Source organism: Eurosta solidaginis, chromosome 2 (genome assembly GCF_040869045.1).
Source record: "Eurosta solidaginis isolate ZX-2024a chromosome 2, ASM4086904v1, whole genome shotgun sequence".
NCBI lineage: Eukaryota > Metazoa > Arthropoda > Insecta > Diptera > Tephritidae > Eurosta > Eurosta solidaginis.
The window spans coordinates 129,356,921-129,380,116 of NC_090320.1; the positions used below are offsets into that span (position 1 = coordinate 129,356,921).

The window sequence follows — 23,196 nt, forward strand, 5'->3', positions numbered from 1 at the left end:
TCTCGTTTTTTGATTGTGCATATGGGTTGGGCTGGCTTAAACTTAAGCTAGCCCAACCCTCGATATTTTTTAAAATAAAAGAGTAATAAATTTCATTAACCGGTACTAAATTAGTAATAAATGTTTTGCAGTTTAGTACGGTCTCGTTTTTTGATTGTGCATATGGGTTGGGTTGGCTTAAACTTAAGTTAGCCCAACCCTCGATATTTTTTAAAATACAAGGGTAATAAATTTAATTAACCGGTACTAAATTAGTAATAAATGTTTTGCAGTTTAGTACGGTCTCGTTTTTTGATTGTGCATATGGGTTGGGCTGGCTTAAATTTAAGCTAGCCCAACCCTCGATATTTTTTTAAATACAAGGGTAATAAATTTAATTAACCGGTACTAAATTAGTAATAAATGTTTTGCAGTTTAGTACGGTCTCGTTTTTTGATTGTGCATATGGGTTGGGTTGGCTTAAACTTAAGCTAGCCCAACCCTCGATATTTTTTAAAATACAAGGGTGATAAATTTAATTAATCGGTACTAAATTAGTAATAAATGTTGTGCAATTTAGTACGGTCTCGTTTTTTGATTGGGCTGAAAAGGTTGGGCTAGCTTAAGAGACCTAATTTTAACAAAAGAAGGAAATGATTGAATTACTTTTTCTAAATCATGTTTTTGATTTTCTGTTAAAGTATGTTTTGACAATAGCTCTTCGTCAGAAGCCTGATTTATTTCACTTAAATGGATAGGTAAAAGATCAAATAATTTCCAAAAATCTATTCCCAAGTACAGACTTTGTGCTAAGGTGGGAATAACAAAAGTATTTATTAATTTCGACACGCCTCGGAAAGTAATTTGGGTTTTTATACACCCTAAAACTTTTTGTGACTTTCCGTCAGCGGTTTTAACAAATGAGGTCAAAGTTTTAATAGGTATATCTTCTTCCAAAATTTGTGTTGCAAGTTTGGCTCCAACACAACTGACATAAGCACCAGTATCTAGCAAACCGGAAACAGTTTTGCCGAACAACTGCACTTCCGCATATGGTCGAATGTCATTCGTTTTATCAAAAATTGAACTTAATGTTGTTGTTGTTGTTGTTGTAGCGATTAGGTTACTCCCCGAAGGCTTTGGGGAGTGTTATCGATGTGATGGTCCTTTGTCGGATACAGATCCGATACGCTCCGGTAACACAGCACCATTAAGGTGCTGGCCCGACCATCTCGGGAACGATTTATATGGCCACATTGAACCTTCAGGCCATCCCTCCCTCCCCACCGCCAAGTTCCATGAGGTGCTTGGGGTCGCCAGAGCCTCGTCTGTTAGTGAAACGGGATTCGCCGCTCGAAGGTGAGGTTGACAATTGGGTTGGAGAAGCTATATATTGCGCTACACAACCCCTTGAATCCCAATTGAACTTAGTAGTAGTTTTCTGTTATTGCGAACATTATTCCAAAAAGTGGCTATCCGATTACTGGACCTACTTTTTGATTTAAGATCAATACTATTTTGATTAAAATCATGAAAGATTCGTTCACGTGCAAGGTCGTATTCCTTCACACGAACATGAAAAGGTTTAATTGGGTTAGGTAAATCATGTATTTTGTTTGTTATTGGTTTCGAGATATCAATAGGAATTATTCTGTGTTTGTTGCTTGATATTTCGGGCTTTTCAAACGTGTCTGTCTGCGTGCACTTTTCAGCGCACTCGGTTGGCCGTTTTTTGAAACATTGCAACGCGGACAATTAGGTTTATATACATCAGCGGTTCCGCATCCGTAGCAGAAAACCCTACGCTCGCTAACACAATCTTGATATCTGTGTCCATTCCTTTTGCAATTCCAGCAAACTAAGGCTACCTCATCAATTTCGTCATGTTCGCTTACATCTCCGTCGCCGGCAAAGTCAAAATTGGTTTGAACTTCAGAAACACGTTTGCGAATTGGCAAAGATTTGCTATAGTTTTGCCGGGTTTGCATGTCTTGCAGGAAAAATTCACGTTTCCGACAAATATCGCGCAAATGAGCAATGGAAAAAACATCAATATTTAAAATTTCATACTGTATTTCAGGCAAGAGATTTCTCCTAATAATCTCTACAAGTGTATTTTCCGGAAGTATTAGCCGATCAGTCAACTGGACTATCGAGTCGTAAAGCGCACCAAAACTTTCATTTACTTTTTGCTTTCTATCACGTATTTTCTCTCTAGTCTAAATCTGTTCTGGTGTCCTTGTATTGACGTCTTAAGGCCTGACATAAACTAGGCCAGCGAATTTCCGATACAGATTTGTGATATCTCCAAAACCAGTCACTAGCTTTGGAGTCAAAAAGCAAACTTGCATGTCTGCAAACTATATCAAAGCACCCGCCTAATGTCTGATTAGTCAAGGCCTCAACACGATATATAAAATTTTCTATTGGCATACCATCAATCGCACCGGTGAAGCGCAACTTCCAATTGGCAATAATGTGTCCAACTCAGGCCTAGACGCTAATTCATTCAAACCCTGTCTTGTGGCACTTCTGTTAGGAACAGGGTTAAATGCTGATGATCCGGGATTTGGTACGCCCGCGGAAGGAAGTCCAAGTAACTGCTCCAAGCTTTGTTGTTGTACATTGGGCAAAGTATTAAAATTAGATAAGAGTGGATGTTGTTGGTTTTGAATTGGTGGAAATTGAAGACTTAAATGTCTAAACCTTTTTTCCATTTGTGTTTCAATTCTACGATCAATTTAATGGTCAAGACTTTGCAACATTTCTGCTTGCTGCGCCCCTACTGCTGCTGTAACTATAGTCTGAACATTATCTACCTTCACAGGGGTGGTGGCAGATTGTTGCGCACTCTGTACAGGTTTAGTAACAGTCTGATTAGACTTAGGCTCCTCTAGTGAACCTGTTTGGAACCGACTTTCGTAACGATTTGGAGTGTTGGATTTCGGAGTGGCAGGTTTGGGAGTTGTCGATTTTGACACTACCCGCGTATCACAAATTGGACAGTTGGAATTGTTCCTTAAATATTTTGTTAGACAAGTTTTGTGGAAAGCATGGTCACACCTAGTCTTAATCAAATTTGCGATACTACTACTAAAGTTATTGCATATGCCACAACGCGATCCTGATGGTTCTAACATGGTTAAGTCTTCGTTACTATACTTTAGCTTCATGTTGCAACGAAAACGCCAAAAAGAAATTTAAAAGGTATAAACTCTACTAAAGTTAAGAGTTATGTTTTCTCAAAACACAAAAAATAAAAATGCGAAAACAAAGTAGTACGAAAGATACATAAGATATACAAGATATATATGTAAACTCAATAAAAGATAGATATCGTTATTTGCCCAAAATAAGATACAAAAAAAAATAGAGATAAACTGCTGATTCCTTCTTAATTTGCCTGATAGAAGTAAGTAGTGGTAAACCCAAACATTCACCTCTGCGATAAATCAAAAAAAATTAAGCGAAAATCCATCCAACCCCAGTGGTAATTCCGTCGGTTAGATTTTCCAAAACTAAAATCTACTATTCCGAACATGTGAAAGATAGTGTGATTATATTCACTCTTTTGGTATGCATTGGTTAGATATTGCATCAATATAATAATCTACATTTCCAAATGAATTCCAAAAATTGAAAAAAAAACACACATACAAAAAATCAAATGAAAGTTAAAAATTAATATTTAAATTATTTCAAGTCTTATTTGTCTGCCATGGTCTGATATTGAAAATTTTCAAAAAATCGCAATTCCAATTAACACACAAATAACCAAAAAAAAAATAGCTACCTAAATCACTAGTTCTGTTCTGGTTAACAGCTGAGCGAATGCCGAAGCTGTTAGCTGTTACGATTCCAGCGAACATCACAACGTCATCTTGGTATAATTCGAAAAATGTAATGATAAGAAAGTTTATAACCGGAAAAGTATGATAGATTCAAGAGGTAAAATAAAATCGAAATCAAAACAAAACATATGGGGGATCTATAAATATTAGGTCACACACGTTGGGCGCCAAAAATAATTTATTATCTGTAGCATGCAACGTTTTGTAGTAAGCACAGTGTTTGCAAAAAGTAAGGAGCGGGTGCGCGTCTTTAAATCCGGCTCTTGCTCGTCGGCTAACGGGGTGGAGTTCTTGCTCCTACCTTTCGCTGTCAGCTCACACTACAGCACAATTATTTTATTTAACGTGCCAAAAAAAGAGATACCTAAAGGAAAGCGGATACCTACATTGGCTTACAAGTCTTGATGTCGCATCGGTTTCAGTATGGGATGCGTTGCAAGGTGTTGTTGCAACATTCGCCCTCCCAACTATGATTTCCACATGATAACCAAAAAAACAAAAAAAAAACATGGAAATCCTAAAACTTACCACACTCAACTGCTATCAGGGAATCAAAAATAAAAAGTTTAAAGAGTCATGTTAAATTTTACAAAATTTATTAGATAAACCATAAGCTTAAACTTATTCATAAACCAAACCCTTCACCGAAACTGGATTTTCTTAATATGAAAATTGCCCAACCTGCTTTTGGAAATAGTCATAATAATTAATGTTATCTCAAAAAAATAAAAAATTTACAAATATTTAAGAGCGTTTTATAAAAATCAAATTTTCCGTTTAAGAAAAGTATTTAACTAACCACTAGTCGTAATAGTAAATATATTTCGTTGCTACATTAGCATTTTAACCAGAACGAATTTTGATTTGCTAAAATTTATACATTTCAGTTTGTTTTTCCAAAAGATTTCATTAAGTTTAATTTTATAATTTCGAGTACATCAAAAGGTAAATATTTATGAGATGAACAATCAACAATAATTTTTAAATGTGTTAGGTTATTTTAATATTAAATTTTAAAGTGAAGCAAATAAAAAGAGTTTCGATTTTTTTCTCTAATGCTTTAATTAGGTCTTACTTTGCATCATTAAAAATCCCGAATAAAAGTTAAATAAATTTTGGTACTATTTTAATGTACGAATATGGCAACACCACTTTTATCATAGTTAGAAACCTCACCGAAAGAGAAATGAATATTTTAATATCTAGTCGCTCACCAAAAAAAAAATTGGGAGAAATAATCTACTATTTCTGCTTCTTCTACTTCAAGCTAGAAAAGCTATAGGCACTCACTCTTTATGTACATATATACGAATATGATTAAATATATGTACACGTTTTATGATATTTTTAACATTTTCTTCTTTATACAAATTTTTAAGAAGAATTTATTTTATGCAAATTTCTCAATTTTATCAGAAACAGACAAAGGAATTTCAGAAAACTGAATTAAATTTTAGATAACTTGTATCTTAGAAAAATTTAAGAAAAAGTCCAAAAACTATATGAAATTCTGACATCTAACTTCACTGTCTTATGCACAACTAAACAAAAATTTCCGGCAGCCAAATGCTTGACGGTAGGTAGAAAACGCTGCCAAGGCTCGTTCTCTGAAGTGATGATAGTGATGATGATTGCATCCTGGTTTCGGGAACCTTTTACCATTAAAGATGTAAAATGGATTTCGTAGGTTTAGAACTTTATTAAATAAAATATGCGCGTTCATTAAATTTTTTTAATCGCTGTTATCGCAAACATTTTCAGCGAATTAAAACGACTTTAAAATTTTAATAAAAGATTGAACACGTGAGTCACACTTTAGACTCTATAATTTTTCGAAACGTTAGAGAAATGATGTTCATTGTCTGGTTGTCCAAAACCAAAGAGATCGAACTACCGCATTGATAGCCTCAGCTAAGCCGCTATTTGCGGAAATTTTCCAATGTCTTAATTCTTATGCTTAATCATCGCGAGTGGTGTGATTTTCATGGAAATTCAAAAACACGTAAAGATAAATGTCAGGGTAAGCAATAGTATTGTGCAAACAATAATATTGGATACATAAAATAAAAATGTACTGACTTAGCCGAGAACAAAACCAGAAGTTCGAATTTTTCGATATAAATGAAATCCAAATTCGGTACTTCTTATTAGAATTTCGTAATAAATAGATACATTTATTTTATATATATTAGCATATAAGTTATAACAGCAGTATCCAGCGGTTGACCCATTTACTCACGTTGCTGATCATGTGACCGCGCTATGTTGCGTGTTGAAGTTTCGCTGACGCAGCACACGCGCAGAATAAGCGGAAGTTAATTGGGACAACGATTGGTGTAGTTGCAGAAATTGTGATTGAACAGCAAATCTAGTTTTAGTTAAGTAAACTATTTTTTATACAATAATTGGTTAGCATAGCATAATTACTTTAACACAAGAACTTAGCTGCTAGGTAAATTACTTTGTTCGAGTTAGTGGGATAAAAATTATAAAGCACATATAAAAAATGTAAAAAGAAGGGGACAAAATACCCCCACATAATAAAACAAACAAACAAACATACAAAAAACATGAAAAGAAATTATAAAATATCTGGCACCAAGAAGGAGTTTATCTAACAAGAGCGGGCTTGTAAGTGGGACAAATCGTGCCTTAGTAGGCTCGTAGTGCCATCGAATTTGACAAATGGCTACACTACTTCCAAACGGGATTCTGGCGATCTCCCCATAGCTGGTTCGAGAAATGTTAACACCTCTGGTCCAGGAGAAAAGAGAAAAATTTGAGCTTATGCGCCTAATCCGCTAAGCAAATGCATATTTAATTCTCTGCGCCTAATCAGTAGAATAAAAAAAAAAAAAAAAAAAAAGAGACAAAAGAAAAAAGAAAAAAAACATATTTCCGAATTTCGTTATTACTTGCTACAACCAAAAAAGAAAAGAAAAACCAAAGAAATGTATTTCTGAATTTTGTTATTACTTGCTACAACAAAAAACTAAAAAATACAAACTTAAATAGTACAACATTGAAATTATTAAATACTACTATGTAGCGCAAAAACAAAACCAACAAAAAACAAATATACAAGGAACCGAAATGATATGTACAAAACAAAAAACAAAAAATAGAATGAAAAAACGTCCCTTTTCTAACAATTTTTTCACTCCCACTAATCTCCTAACCTCACAGTAACACAAATAACTTCCAACAACCACTAACCTACTAACACCAATAATGTTAGGTATGGTCTTTCCAATTGCAGACTCCCACTGTTGGCGTCGGCCATCAGCGGCCTCCACATTTTCCACTATAAGGCACCAATCGTTAGTATCCAGAGCGGAAATGGGTGGATCATCAGCGGATCCTTCAAACTTATACATGCTATCAACCTCCGGCAGTACGCTACTATTATATCGAAGATGGAAAAACTGGCTTACCAACTACTAAAACGAACTGACGACCAGCTCCTAGCACAAGTCTATATCAACCAAACTCTGCAGCGCCTCGAAGAGCTGACGGGGAACACGAAAAGAATCAGACCCTCCCGATCTATTGACTGGATAGGCTCTGCGTGGAAATGGCTAGCGGGATCACCCGATGCCACTGATTGGGACAATATCCTCCACAGCCAGGGTGAAATCGTAGAAAACAATAATCACCAATACAAGGTAAACAAAGATCTATTCACGGCAACTTTAGAAATTTCCAAAAAAATTTATGAAATTGTAAGCCGCACCAATTCGGTAATGAAGGAAGCTGAGGCAGAACAATTCGAGCAGAGCGCCCTTCATAATATAGTGCTCGTCCGAGAAGAGGTCAATGAAGTAGTACGGGCATGTCAGCTAGCTAAACGTGGAATTATTAACACTAACCTACTCGACATGGACGAAGTTAATCAGATCCTGTCAGAAATAGAAACACTACCTTACCAAAATATAATTGAGGCAATTGAATACGGAAAACCATCAATATATACAAATGGGACTATGCTCCTATACGTTCTATCAATACCCAAAGTAACAGAGAAGAAGTATAACCTATTAATTACTCGCGCCGGTATCTACGAAGGCAAACAACTTGACCTTCCATTCGATAAAATGCTCGTCAACCAAGAAGAAACGTATGGACTCAAGGAAAACTGCTTGAAAATCAGTTCATCTACGGTATGTGAATCAGAGTCCTTGAGCAAATTGGAAGAGAATACCTGCCTACCTCGGTTGCTGAAAGGAGGTGACGCTAGCTGCCAATTCATCAGGCGCAATGGAACGATAATCGAATTGATAAACGATAACACAATTTTTATCTCAAACTACCAAGGTGTAGTGGAAAGTAATAACGATACTAGTAACATAAATGGCACCTACGTTATCCAGTTAAGTAACGAAACGATAAAAATTGGCAACCAAGTGTTCTCCAGCAACGAAGCAATCTCAGCTCAAGCCTTGCCAGCCGTACTAGCAAACGTCAAAAACCACACTACAAAGATCAATCTGGAGTACGTTCACGATATCACGATGGAAAACGTTAGATATCTAGGGTATGTAAACGGGAAAACTAACTTCTCGTTAGTCACGGAAGCTGCCTCGATATTCGCAATAGCCCTCATCGTCACCATGCTATGGAAATGGTACACTAGGAAGCTAGATATTCCACCAGTTCAAATTCCGATGCAATGGGCAACAAACACGAAGATCTTCAAGGGCCACTCTGCCCATGAAATCCGTAACCTGGACGACAGCGCACCAGTCAAGCCAGTCAGAATCAACATTACGCCAAGTAACCAGATCGACTCTATAAAAGATATATCCACTTCACATTTTTCATGCTTCGATCTGCGGGACGCAGATCTTTAAAGGGGGAGGAGTTATAACAGCAGTATCCAGCTGTTGACCCATTTACTCACGTTGCTGAGCATGTGACCGCGCTATGTTGCGTGTTGAAGTTTCGCTGACGCAGCACACGCGCAGAATAAGCGGAAGTTAATTGGGACAACGATTGGTGTAGTTGCAGAAATTGTGATTGAACAGCAAATCTAGTTTTAGTTAAGTAACTAAACTATTTTTTATACAATAATTGGTTAGCATAGCATAATTACTTTAACACAAGAACTTAGCTGCTAGGTAAATTACTTTGTTCGATTTAGTTCAATTTGGATCGTGCAAGAGCACAGAATAAATTTTATAACGTTAACATATTTCTCGTGTTCATTTTAATTCGGTGAACGGACAGTTCACCGCAACTTTAATTTTTTATCGCCTCGCCTGCTGTGAGGCTTAACTTATATGTATAAGTAAACAATTATTAATATGGTAGAATAACCTATTTGTAGTAAATATATATAAGCAATATAGTAATAATTGGTAAAAATAGCATAGCAATAGTAGATAGAAAAATGTGTAGATAAGGGTATACTAAACGTCCAAAAAAAATGTATTAATAGCAAGTTTGTGTGGCTTAGGCCTTGTAGAAATACATTAGCAATGAAACTAAACTATTCCTTAGGAGCTAGGAATGATTATTTGGCTACAAGCGCCAGTACAATTTCCTGCCACAGTTTCCTGGTGTTTTTGGCTTCTTCCCTGAAAGCTTCAAGCCATTGTGTTTGGGGTGGTTCATTGATGCGTTGTGCAGTTGTGTGTGCACTACAAGCATTCCATTGCATAATCTGACAAGAAAAGAAAACAAGAAGTTACTAAAATGATTAATTTAACACAAATTATAAAATTTTACAACTTGTTTACTTACCATAATCATGTTTATTATGTAATGACATTCTTCTTCTTCCATTTGTCATTCTTTCATTCTCTTTCACTTAACACTTCAATTTCGCCGTGTGGTGTTGCCATGCGTGTTCCCGAGGGGCATCACAGGAACCAATTTTTTTTCCTCATCAATATTCAAAATTAAATGATTGATGAATATTTTAATGAATCTTTTTGTAAAGTTAACCACGAACGGCATATGAAATATGGAAAATGCGAAAAGTTAAGAATGACTTACAATTAAAAATTATTTAGCAAGAGTTTTTGTCGAATACTACAAAAACTAGCCTGAAATGCGAAACTTTTCTTGGGTGGCAGGAATCTTGTGACAAAAGTAGTCACAAAATAAAAATAAAGCTACAAACTTTCGATCATATTCGAAATAACAAATTTTTCTGTCGTAGTTGCCAGCCACATAAAGGCATGTTAGAGGGTCAATATAATTTGACGGAATAACTCAAAATTATTAAAGCGTTCGCCACCCAACCAATATTCATTTTAAAATAAAACATTCTATTAAAATTAAAACCAAAAATAACAACAGAAATCCAATCTGGCACGGAGACCCGTCCTTTCCGTCTGGATATAACCTTAAACCTCATAAAGTTAAAATCTGGAACGGAGACTTGGCCTCTTTGTCCAGATGGAAAATAGTCTTACAATCGTCGAAATCTGGAACGGAAACATGTCCTCTTCGTCCAGACTACGAAAAACTCGAAATCCAAACGAGGTTTGTACTAATAAAGTGCGTTGGATTGTAACCCGTTCTTGTTTTCAGCTTAATATGTTGCTTCTTTTCTTCCTACAGCGGCCCTTATTATCGATCAAGTACGGGTGCGATCAGCCAACACATATGTGTACAAAATAAACAGAAAATTAAATCTAGTTTTTAAGTACTACTGTGCGTGACAGCTGAAGCATGGAATTCCTCCCACAGATGTTGCTTACCGCAAGGGGGCCGGCATGTTTAGGTCCGAACCTAAATATTTATATCTATTTTACACGGCCACCCCAATGCATAATTCATTTAGTTGCACATATGTATTTACATAAATACACTGTCATGTATTGCTAACACACATGTATACATATAGTCATATAGTCACTCACACATATAAGCAGCATAACACGGGTAACTGAGTTCTCCATCGGATCCCTTGGAAAACCCCGCACGATCTCCGGTCCGACACAACGGAGATCATTTTCTTGGTTTCTGTTCTATTTCAACCACGGAGGAAGAAAGTCGCTGCTGCTGTCACACCACATACCAAAGGTAAAATATTGTACCATTTTAACATTAAATAAAGTAATTATTGTCATTATACTAATATAATCATTTGCCTTTTGTTTCTTTTTCTATATATATATATATATATATATATATACTAACAGACCCGGCAGACGTTGTTCTGCCCTAAATTTGGCCTATTTGCATACATTTTAATAAACTTTTCCGTCTAACTCTGCCCTACCCCTCTACACTTTTTCCTAATCTTTTTATTCACTCCTCCCTCCGTCTTTTTCGCTTCATCTCCATCTTCATCTCATTCTATCTCTTTCTCAGTCTCGTTCTCTATTTTCTCTTCTCTCAAGTTTTTCTCCTTCTTCTTCATCTCTTATTGCCAGTCCCAGAGAGTGGTATGTATTTTGTTCCAGTCCCATTCCGAGTCTCAGTCCCAGTCCCACTCCGAGTCTCAGTCTCAGTCCCAGTCCTAGTCCTAATCCCAGTCCCAATCCGTCTCTGGTATATTTCCCGGAAAAAAGAATCGTAAATACTAATGTAGGCAAATTTATATACGAAATTTCAGGCAAATCGAATAGGACGTATGTAAATAGGAATGTGGGTATTATTAATTCTTGCCTTTATTTCGGCTTCGCGTGCATATTTATCATTTTTGCCAGGTTGATGCGACTAAATCGAATATCACAATGAACTTTAGAGCTCTCGGCAACAGCTTTCATTTGATATCCATAATACACACACATTTTAGGGGTATCCGGGTCCATGTTTTGGCCTATATCTCGAGACCGTAGTCACCCAGCGGCGTAAAACTTACTCTGTACTAAAGCATACATCAACAGCTTCATATTGATACCCATAATGTAAAAATACATTCTACGTGTATCCGGGTCCACGTTTTGGGCTATATCTCGAGACCTTAGCCTCCCAGTTGTATGAAAATTATCCTGTACTATAGCACTCATCAACAGCTTTCATTTGATATCCATATTGTATAAACACATTCTAGGGGTACCCGGGTCCACGCTTTGGGCTATATGTCGAGACCCTAGCCTCCCAGTTGTATGAGAATTATCCTGTACTATAGCACTCATCAACAGCTTTCATTTGATATCCATATTGTATAAATACATTCTAGGGGTACCCGGGTCCACGTTTTGGGCTATATCTCGAGACCCTAGCCTCCCAGTTGTATGAAAATTATCCTGTACTATAGCACTCATCAACAGCTTTCATTTGATATCCATATTGTACAAACACATTCTAGGGGTACCGGGCAGGCATCGGTGCAATTTAGAAACGAAACATCAAAACCAAGGAGAATTAAACAGGGGGTGCCACTGGGTGGTGTCCTATCCCCACTTTTGTTTAATTTCTACATATCTAAGCTACCTTCACCACCGGAAGGACTCACAATCGTTTCCTACGCCGATGACTGCACAATAATGGCCACAGGCCCAGGCCCAAAGATCGATGCGCTATGCAATAAAATAAACGGCTACCTCCCTGATCTCTCCAGTTTTTTCGCCTCGCGAAACCTGACATTATCACCGACTAAATCTTCCGCGACCTTATTTACAACATAGACGCCCCAAATGTCGACCATTTTGAACATCCACGTCGATGGCACTACGCTACCGACTGTCCGACACCCCAAAATCTTGGGTGTGACGTTTGATCAGGATCTACATTTTGGAGAGCACGCAGCCGCAATTGTTCCGAGAATTCAGAGCCGTAACAAAATCCTCAAATCCCTCGCTGGCAGTACTTGGGGAAAAGATAAAGAAACGCTCATGACTACATACAAAGCAATTAGCCAGCCGATTACGTGCTACGCGTCACCCATATGGTCGCCAAGCCTAAAAATCACCCACTGGAAGAAACTACAGGCCTGCCAAAATACTGCTCTCAGAATCGCCACGGGCTGTCTTCTTATGTCCCCAGAACACCATCTGCATAATGAGGCGAGAATACTCCCCATCAGGGAGAGAAATGAGATGCTGACCAAACAGTTCCTGTTGAATACCCAGAAACCTGGGCATCCCAACAGACATCTGATTGATGAACCAGCACCGCCTAGGGGCTTAAGGAGTCATCTCCGTAAGCATTTTGAGGAAATACGGCACCTGAGAACCCAGCCGTATGAAGTGAAAAAACACAAGCGGGTCCTTGGTGAACTCCATAAACAGGCGTCGGACCTTTATGCCGGGAATTGCCCGGTGAATCCAGTACTTAACGAAAATTATCCAAAACTTGCGCAAGAGGAACGCATACTCCCCAGGGAAACGCGTGTCACTCTTGCTCAACTTCGTTCTGGATACTGTAACAGGTTAAACTCTTACCTATCCAGAATCAACCCCGACATACAAAATGTATGCCCCGCTTGCAATGTGTCCCCACATGACACCAACCATCTCTTCAATTGTAATGTGGAACCAACGCCTCTAACACCCCTTTCCTTATGGTCCACCCCTGTTGAAACGGCAAGTTTCCTTGGACTCCCGTTAGAGGATATTGATGACAATTTGTGATCGGTCGCGGCTATTAGGTGGGGCGAGCATTGCTACAACAACAACAACAACAGGGGTATCCGGGTCCACGTTTTTGGCTATATCTCGAAACCCTAGCCTCCAAGTTGTATGAAAATTATCCTGTACTATAGCACTCATCAACAGTTTTCATTTGATATCCATATTGTATTAACACATTCTAGGGGTACCCGGGTCCACGTTTTGGTCTCAAGACCCTAGGCACGCAGCGAAAAAAAAGGTAGACGTTGGCCGATTCTCACGCCTGCCCAATATGCTCACAAAATTTCATGAGGATCGGTTCAGCCGTTTCGGAGGAGTTCAGCCTCTAAAACCGTGACAGAAGAATTTTATATATTAGATATGGAAAAAGAAATAAAAGACAAATGGTTATATTAGTATTATGACAATAATTAGTTATATATATATATATATTCTCCGTGCTACCACGCACCGTGCGAGAATATACAATATCGAAAATTTAGAAAAATGAAAAAAAAAAATGCCATAATTCTATAACAAATACCAAAAAAGGGATGAAACATGGTGATTGGATTGGTTTTTTGACGCAAAATATAACTTTAGAAAAGGCTTTGTAAAATGGGTGAGACACATACCATATTAAGTAGAAGAAAATGAAAAAGTTCTTCAGGGCGAAGTCAAAAGCCCTTGGAATCATGGCAGGAATACTGTTTGTGGTATTACATATATAAATAAATTAGCAGTACCCGACAGACGGCGACGAAAACGCCTTCACATATACAACTAAGTGCCACACTCTTTTAAAACCCTCATTAACACCTTTAAGTTGATACCCATATCGTACAAACACATTATAGAGTTACCCCTGGTCCATCTTTGTGTCGATATCTCGAAAAGGCGTCCACCTATTGAACTAAGGCCCACTCCCATTCAAAAAATACTCATTAGCACCTTTAATTTGATGCCCATATCGTGCAAACACATTCTAGAGTCACGCCTGGTCCACCTTTATGGCGATATCTTGAAAAGGCGTCCACCTATAGAACTAAGGCCCATTCCCTTTTAAAATACTCATTAACACCTCCCATTTGATACCCATATCGTACAAACACATTCTAGATTCACCCCTGTTCCACCTTTATGGCGATATCTCGAAAAGGCGTCCACCTTGTAACGAAGCTTTCCCTGTGCCCAATACTTCTTAAAAAATTGGGTTATACTCGCCGTGTCCAGGGTTCCGGGGTTGATATTATGTCGCTGAGGACGCTCTGTTGCCAATGGCGCTGTTGCTGCGCTGGCTATCGCGGTGAGTATTCTGTCACTGAGGACGCTCGGTAGTGATGGATATTGAGGACGCTCTGTTGCTGTTGGAGCTGTCGCTGCGCTGGCCGTCGCGGTTACTATTCCGTCGCTGATGACACTCGGTTATGATGGGTATTGAGGACACTCTGTTGCCGTTAGCGCTGTTGCTGCGCTGGCTGTCGCGGTTAGTATTCTGTCCCTTAGGACGCTCGGTTATGATGGGTATTCTGTCGCTGAGGGCGCTCTCTTGCCGTTAGCGCTGTCGTTGCGCTAACTATGGCGGTTAGTATTCTGTCGCTGAGGACGCCTGGTTCGTTGATGACGCTCTGTTGCGGTTGGCGCTCTGACGGAGGGAGAGCCGCCGCTGTTGTGGGTCACTTCGCGGTTGACTGTGGTGGGTCGGCGGAGCGCAGCCTTAAGCGTATAATGAGCGGGAAAAGCGCAACACTCAAGTACGGCTCAGTCTGCGTCTACGTCGGGGGGTAATGTCCCGCATTGGTTAAAACCTATTTACCGGCTATCATCATCCGCTCGTAGATCCGAATATTAACCACAGTGCCGGGCGGTATCGTTTGCTGGGCGGCGATGGCTTTGATGTAACTACGGGTCATCTCGCGGTCGACTGTGGCAGGTCGGCGGAGCGCAGCCTCAAGCGTAAAATGAGCGGGGAAGACCACTCGCGTTGATATAGCGGCTCATGGTTGACTGTGGCGGAACGGCGGTGCGCAACCTCAAGCTTGGTTTGGCTCGGTTCACGTCCAATCTGAATGATGATGTCTCACATTGGTTAAAACCTATTTGCGAGCTATCAGTCTTCAGCTTAGATCCGTTTGTTACAACTCCGGGCTGACTGACAGCTTTCCTGCTGTGTTCCTCCTATTATTGACGATATCTTGACGATTTTTGGTTTGCTCGACGACATTTTGTGACCGTGTTGTCACGATCGGTCGTGTGTCGGTAGAAGCTGTCGTTGTGTTGTTGTCGTATGACTTGGGTATTTTGCTGTTTGATGTTGCTATTGAAGTTGGTATGGCCTAGTTTATTGCAATGTGTATTTGTGTGTTTGACTTGATGTAGGCATATATAATATGTTTATTGTGTGATTGTGTTCCTGGCTTCGTTTAGTCTGATGTTGCGGTGATAGTGTTGTGTGTTGCTGGCCTCGTCCAGCCTGATATTGTGTTGATAATGTTGTGAGTTGCTAGTTTCGTTCAGTTTTATGTTTCCATGACAATGTTGTTTGGGCCAAATTTGTTGTCAATATTTGGGCGCCAGTTTTGCTGCAAAGCCCTTTCCGGCCTTTGATAGGTGATGCTCCTTTGCTAGGACTAGTTCAGCGACTTCGGGGTTCCATATTCTCCGGCGAAGGTTATAATGCCTAGCTTGGTCTGTGGCAGCACGTTCTATATTCTGCCTAACTATCTTAAATGCCTCCTGCAACCTGTTGGACTTCTCCTCTGCCGTTGTGAGGTTCGTACCAGTTCCGATGTTTATTTCGTATCCTAGATTGCTCCCGGTAATCGTGGCTTGCGCCCCTGTACATGGCATGCAGGACTGTACTCTGTTGAGGCTGTAACGCTGGTGTTTATGGCAAGCTCGATTTCGGGCAGGAGATAGTCCCATCGGTTATGTCTCGGTTCGGTGAGATGTGCTATGATTCTTTTGACGGTACGGTTAAGGTGTTCAGTAGGATTATCTTGGGGTGTATAAGGTGCATTGAATTGCTGCCGATGATTCGTTCTCTGAAGGAGCGGCGGAGGTTCTCCTTCGTGGCTCGCCTCATACGAATTAACTCTACCCATTTGCAGAAAAGGTCGAAGAACACTAATAGCATTACCGTGTGTTGAGCGTAGTAGAGGTCAAATGAAATCGACGCAGACCGTCGCGAATGGTTCCTGTGCTATCTGTGAGAGCGGCTGGTTTCTGTTGACCCTCTTTATACTTTTGGCAAGACTCGCATTGGCGTACGTAACGGCTTATGCCGCGAAACATCCCTGGCCAATGATAGCGGTTGGCGATCCGTGCTACCGTCCGGCGAATACCACCCATATGTGCATCGCTTGATGTGTCGTGGTGCTCTTGTAGTACACGCTGTCGGAGCGGGTTTAGCACGCATAATTTCCACGATTGACTATTGTTCGCTGTTGAAATGACCTATAAGATCAGTTTTGTTAACAGAAAAATCAGTTAGATTGATTAGGAATCTGTCAATTTTACAGAATTTTGTTAACTTAAGAGCGACAATTTCTCTTCTGTATATGTATATGACTAAACTAATTTGTTCGCTTGATAAAGAACTCGGTCGAATTAACCATAATTCGATCAAATCTCCGAATCTCCGTTAAATCAAGAACAACAGAACAGATTTGTTGATTTTACTAGCACCATTTCTTTCAGTGTAGGGGCCTCAGTGAGCTTCTGCTTGAAGGCTTCGACTGCCACTTGTTGTTCATCTCCCCACTTCCAATGTTTTCCCTTCTTTAGTAACGCGGTGAGCGGTTGGCTTAATGTGGCGAAGTCGGGTACGAAGCGGCGGTACCAGAATGCTATCCCCAGGTATTGACGTACCTCTTTGACGTTGGCAGCTCCTGTATGGCGGCAACTTTCTCGGTATCAGTGTGAATTCCCTTGTCGCTGACCAAGTGGCCCAAGTAACGGAGCTCCTTGAAAAAATCGCATTTCTCGAGGTTTATCCTGTAGCCGTAGTAATACTTCTCGTAAATTCCATATAAGCGAAGGCGTTCGGTTCCATCTCTGGCCCGATGGCTTGGTCCAGTGCCCTCTGAAACGTTTCCGGTGCGGAATGTAGGCCAAACGACATGACGCGCTATTGGAATAGACCGCGCCCCGCTAGAGTGAACGTGGTTTATAGGCGGCTATTAGTTTCTAAAGGTATCTGCCAGTAACCGTTTTTGAGGTTGTTGTTGTTGTTGTAGCGATAAGGTTGCTCTCCGAAGGCTTTGGGGAGTGCTATCAATGTAATGGTCCTTTGCCGGATACAGATCCGGTACGCTCCGGTACCACAGCACCATTAGGTGCTAGCCCGACCATCTCGGGAACGATTTATGTGGCCACATTAAACCTTCAGGCCGTCCCCTCCCTCCCCAACCCCAAGTTCCATGAGGAGCTTGGGGTCGCCAGAGCTTCGTCTGTTGGTGAAACAGGATTCGCCGCTGATAGGTGAGGTTGACAATTGGGTTTGGAGAAGCTATATATTGCGCTGGCAACCTGAAGGGTTGCGCTACACAGCCCCTTGAATCTGGTATTTTAGTCGCCTCTTACGCTGGGGTCGTCAGGTCTAGGCTACTGATGTATTTCGCCAGCCGTAGCTTATCTAGTACATGTTGTATCCTTGGCAAGGGGTATGCGTATGGCACTGATCAGCGTTCAGCTGCCGATAGTCTACGCATAATCGCCACTTGCCGTTCTTCTTCCGGGCTAACACTATCGGTGTGCTGTGTGGGCTACGAGATAGCTCGATGCATCCCTTCGCCAGGAGTTCGTCAATCTCAGTATTGATGATACTTTGCACTGCTGGTTTGCGTGTAAAATACCGCTCGCTGCTTTAAGGGGCGGTCGTCTGTCACGTTGATCCTGTGCTCGGCCCCGTTAGTCACCCCGGTCTTCGTCTCGAACTTTTGGAGTTCTTCCGCCAAGAATTTACGTATGTGGTCTGCCTCCTCCTGGTGATTGCCATTATGTGTGCTTCTGGTAACATAACCTTGTTGGTGGCGTGAGATAAAGGCCGTCGTGCAGCGGCTTTGGTGTAACCTCGGGATTTGGTTACCCAAAATTTGTTTGCTACTGTAGTTGCTCTATTGCATATGCCTCTGGCCAGCCAGTAAACCTATCAATAATTGTCAAAATAAAACGACGTTCTTTAGAAACCGGCAAAGGTCCAACTATATCTAAATGGATCTTTGGAATTGGAATTTTGCTAATAGGAGACAGTGTGGCGATAAACCTTGGATTTTTGACAGTTAAGATACTCTTTCGACTAAATATTAATATTTTTAGTCATATAAGGCCAAAAATATTTCTTAACTATGAGTCGTCATCTAGTTTTCGTACCGGGATGTGCAATTCCATGCAACATGTCAAATACTGTCTTTAGTAATTTACTGGGTACAAATGGCCTAGGATTATCTCCTGAAATTTCACACCAAATATTGAAATTTAGAAAAGGAATATTAACTAGCTTTAAATTTGACAAGTAAGGAAGGCTAAGTTCGGGTGTAACCGAACATTACATACTCAGCTGAGAGCTATGGAGACAAAATAAGGGAAAATCACCATTTAGCAAAATGAACCTAGGGTAACCCTGGAATGTGTTTGTATGATATGTGTATCAAATGAAAGGTGTTAATGATTATTTAAAACGTAGTGGGCCTTAGTTCTATAGGTGGACGCCTTTTCGAGATATCGCAATAAGGGTGGACCAGGGGTGACTCTAGAATGTGTTTGTACGATATGGGTATCAAATTAAAAGTATTAATGAGGGTTTTAAAAGCGAGTAGCCCTTAGTTGTATATGTGAACGCGTTTTTGAGATATCGACCAAAAAGTGGACCAGGGTGACCCAGAACATCTTCTGTCGGGTACCGCTAATTTATTTATATATGTCATACCACGAACAGTATTCCTGCCAAGATTCCAAGGGCTTTTGATTTCGCCCTGCAGAACTTTTTCATTTTCTTCTACTTAATATGGTAGGTGTCACACCCATTTTACAAAGTTTTTTCTAAAGTTATATCTTGCGTCAATAAACCAATCCAATTACCATGTTTCATCTCTTTTTTCATATTTGGTACAGAATTATGGCATTTTTCGTAATTTTCGATATTGGAAAAGTGGGCGTGGTCATAGTCGGATTTCGGTCATATTTAATACCAAGATAAAGTGACTTCAGATAAGTACGTGAACTAAGTTTAGGTAAGATATATCGTTTTTTGCGCAAGTTATCGTGTTAACGGCAGAGCGGAAGGACAGACGGTTGACTGTGTATAAAAACTGGGCGTGGCTTCAACCGATTTCGCACATTTTCACAGAAAACAGTTACCGCCATATAATCTATGTCCCTACCAAATTTCACAATGATTGGTAAATTTTTGTTCGATTTATGGCATTAAAAGTATTCTAGACGAATTAAACGAAAAAGGGTGGAGTTACGCCCATTTTGAAATTTTCTTTTATCTTTGTATTTTATTGCACCATATCATTACTGGAGTTGAATCTTGACATAATTTACTTTTATACTGTAAAGATATTAAATTTTTTGTTAAAATTTGACTTAAAAAAAAAAAAAAAATTTTTAAAGTGGGCGTGTTCGTCACCCGATGTCGGTAATTTTTATTTAGCACACATATAGTAATAGGAGTAACGTGCGTACCAAATTTCATCATGATATCTTCAAGGACTGCCAAATTACAGCTTGCAAAACTTTTAAATTGCCTTCTTTTAAAACTGGGCGGTGCCACGCCCATTGTCTAAAATTTTACTAATTTTCTATTCTGCGGCATAAGGTCAATGCACCTACCAAGTTTCATCGCGTTATCCGTCTTTGGTAATGAATTATCGCACTTTTTCGGTTTTTCGTAATTTTCGATATCGAAAAAGTGGGCGTGGTTGTAGTCCGATTTCGTTCATTTTAAATAGTGATCTGAGATGAGCGCCCAGGAACCTACATACCAAATTTCATCAAGATACCTCAAAATTTACTCAAGTTATCGTGTTTACAGACGGGTGGACAGACGGACGGACGGGTGGACGAACATGGCTAAATGAATTTCTTTTTTCACCTAGATCGTTTTGATATATATAAGTCTATATCTATCTCGATTAGTTTATGCCGTTACGGATTACCGCTATGCGAACAAAGTTAATATACTCTGGGAGCTCTGCTCAGCTGAGTATAAAAATTGAGGATCAGTTATAAGCTCGTTTAAATCACTATCATTCTGTTATTCCGTTTGTATAATTTTAAAGTCAGATCCGAATTCTGTATTTCACTAATTTCAAAGGCTCTGGACAATGTATCCGCTACATTGGATTCTCCTTTAATATACTGTTTGTCATCAGTGAACTGTGAATTCCAAATGTCTCCTTTGTCTGGGACTCCGTTCTGTTTTTTAATTTAAAGCAGTGGTCAATGGTTTATGATCCGTATAAACTGTAAATTGTCGTCCTTCCAAAATATATCTAAAATGTTTTATATTTAAATAAATTGCCAATAATTCCCTATCAAAAGCACTGTACTTAATTACAGTTGGAGAAAGTTTTTGTTTAGAAAAGAATGCAATGGGCTCAATTTTATTATTGTAATTTTGTTGCGGCCGCGTGGCATGATGGTAGCGTGCTCCGACTACCACACCGAATAACTTGGGTTCTCGCCCCGAGCAAAGCAACATCAAAATTTAGAAACAAGGTTTTTCAATTAGAAGAAAATTTTTCTAAGCGGAATCGCCCCTCAGCAGTGTTTGGCAAGCACTCCGAGTGTATTTCTGCCATAAAAAGCTCTCAGAGAAAACTCACTGCCTTGCAGATGACGTTCGGAGTCGGCACAAAACAAGTAGGTCGCGTCGCGCCAATTTGTAGGAAAAATTAAAAGGAGCACGACGCAAATTGGAATTCGGAGGTTATCGCGTCTTACATTTGTTTATTTTTAATTTTGTTGTATAACGCCCCAATCGCTGTGTTAGATGCATCTACTGTTAAAGATAATTTAGCATCTTTGTTAAAATGATTTAACAATATCATAGATGCAAATTTATCTTTAATGCATTCAAAAGCTTCACTGGAACTCTCGTCCCATACCATAGTTTTGTCACGTTTCTTACTTACTCTGTTAATTAGAATAAATTTTGTTCGTAAATTCTGCTAGTTTTGGAATGTATCTATGGTAATAAAAAAAAAATCGATACTTGGTACAGCAAAAGTACATTTACTTGGTTTAATGATTAAACAGTACTCTGCAAGGCATTGAAAAAAGACACGTAAATCTTTTAACTGTTGTTCTTCGTCTTTACTTGCAATAAGTAAGTAATGTAAGCATACACAAAATCTAAGTCACCAACTACCCCATTTATGAATCTTTGAAAGGTTTGTGCAGAATTTCGAAGCCCCAAAGGCATTCTCATGAATTCAAACATACCGAAAGGAGTTGTAATAGCAGTTTTATAAATGTCTTCCTCAGCCATAGGAATTTGGTGATATACCCTAACTAAATCTAATTTTGAAAATATATTTTTATTATGAAGGTTCATATTAAAATCCTGAATGTGGGGTAGGTGATAACGATCGGGAACAGTTACAATATTTAATCTTCTAAACAGTGGCGTAGTGAGGGGTGAGCGGGAAGGGGACATTTTGCCCCGATCACTACTCACAGGGGATCGCCAAATGGTCCGCAAAGCAGAAATTCCTGGATAATTCGTATATTTGTTATAACTGATTTCTGGAAAAAAATTTTTTATACTCACTTTGTTTTACAAAAAGAAGCGGAAGAAATAGCTAGTGATTTTAATTAATACATTACTTCAATTGTGAAGTCAAACTTTCCGCCAAATGTGACACCCCCATGCGATTGTTGCTCTGATTTGGGAGTAGCTAAAGATTCTTTCAGAAGCAACAGCTTCTTTTTTGAGCAAATCTCAGGATCGGAAATTTTAATTGCAATAAAATCTTTGAAAAATAGTTATTCTTCCGATCATGATGGCATGTCTAACGTTATGTTAAAGAAAATCTCATACAATATTGTTGATGTTATAAAACATATCCTTAACTTGAGTGTTACAACTGGCATTTTCCCTGTACATTTAAAATTGGGAATTGTAATACCGATTTTCAAAAAAGGTAATAGAACAGATATGGCCAACTATAGGCCGATTTCACTTTTTTCATCAATTACTAAAATTTTTGAAAAAATTGTAGAAGTAAGGATGTTATCCTACTTTGAAAAAATAAATTTTAGTCCTTTACTATTTGGTTTCAGGGATGATCTTTCTACGGAAGATGCTCTTTTGGACTTCTGCTCTACTATATACAAGGGTATAGACTCAAAAAAAGATTGCGCTTTGTGGACATTACAAAAGCATTCCATATGGTTGACCATGGCCGTCTTTTAAATAAGCTTTATAATTTTGGAATTCGTGGCTTCTTATACAATTGGTTTGCTTCTATTTAGGAAATCGAACCCAAAGAGTGAAAATAGGCAACACTCTTAGTGAAACCAAAGTCATAAACTCTGTTGTACCTCAAGGATCGGTTCTTGGTCCCATATTATTCCTTATCTATGCGAACTCACTATTTATTCAATCTTTTAAGGGTAAAGTCAAAGCATTTGTGGATGACCCAGGAATTGCATATAACTCAACGGATCCTTTAAATTTGATAGCGGATCTTAACCACGATATACACATACTTCGGTCATGGTTTGCGGAATATAAACTGGTTGTTAGCAATAAAACCATATTAATGTGCTTTAGTCCAAAACTTCAAGAAGCACAAGATCTTAATATATCTTTTCGCAATGCAATATGCAAACGTAATATCCTATAT

The 23,196-nt window shown here is 39.1% G+C and overlaps 2 protein-coding genes across 6 annotated transcripts in view; both read left to right on the forward strand.

Annotated features, from left to right (window-relative positions):
• Positions 1-23,196, forward strand: part of SCAR (wiskott-Aldrich syndrome protein family member 3 SCAR) — a 429,470-nt gene that overhangs the window by 284,234 nt on the left and 122,040 nt on the right. The window lies entirely within an intron of this gene.
• On the forward strand, positions 4,824-10,851 carry LOC137240230 (uncharacterized). The gene is made up of 2 exons (XM_067766217.1): positions 4,824-7,495; positions 7,558-10,851. Exon 2 carries the CDS (start codon positions 7,574-7,576, stop codon positions 8,678-8,680), a length of 1,107 nt encoding a protein of 368 aa, XP_067622318.1. The 5' UTR covers positions 4,824-7,495; positions 7,558-7,573; the 3' UTR covers positions 8,681-10,851.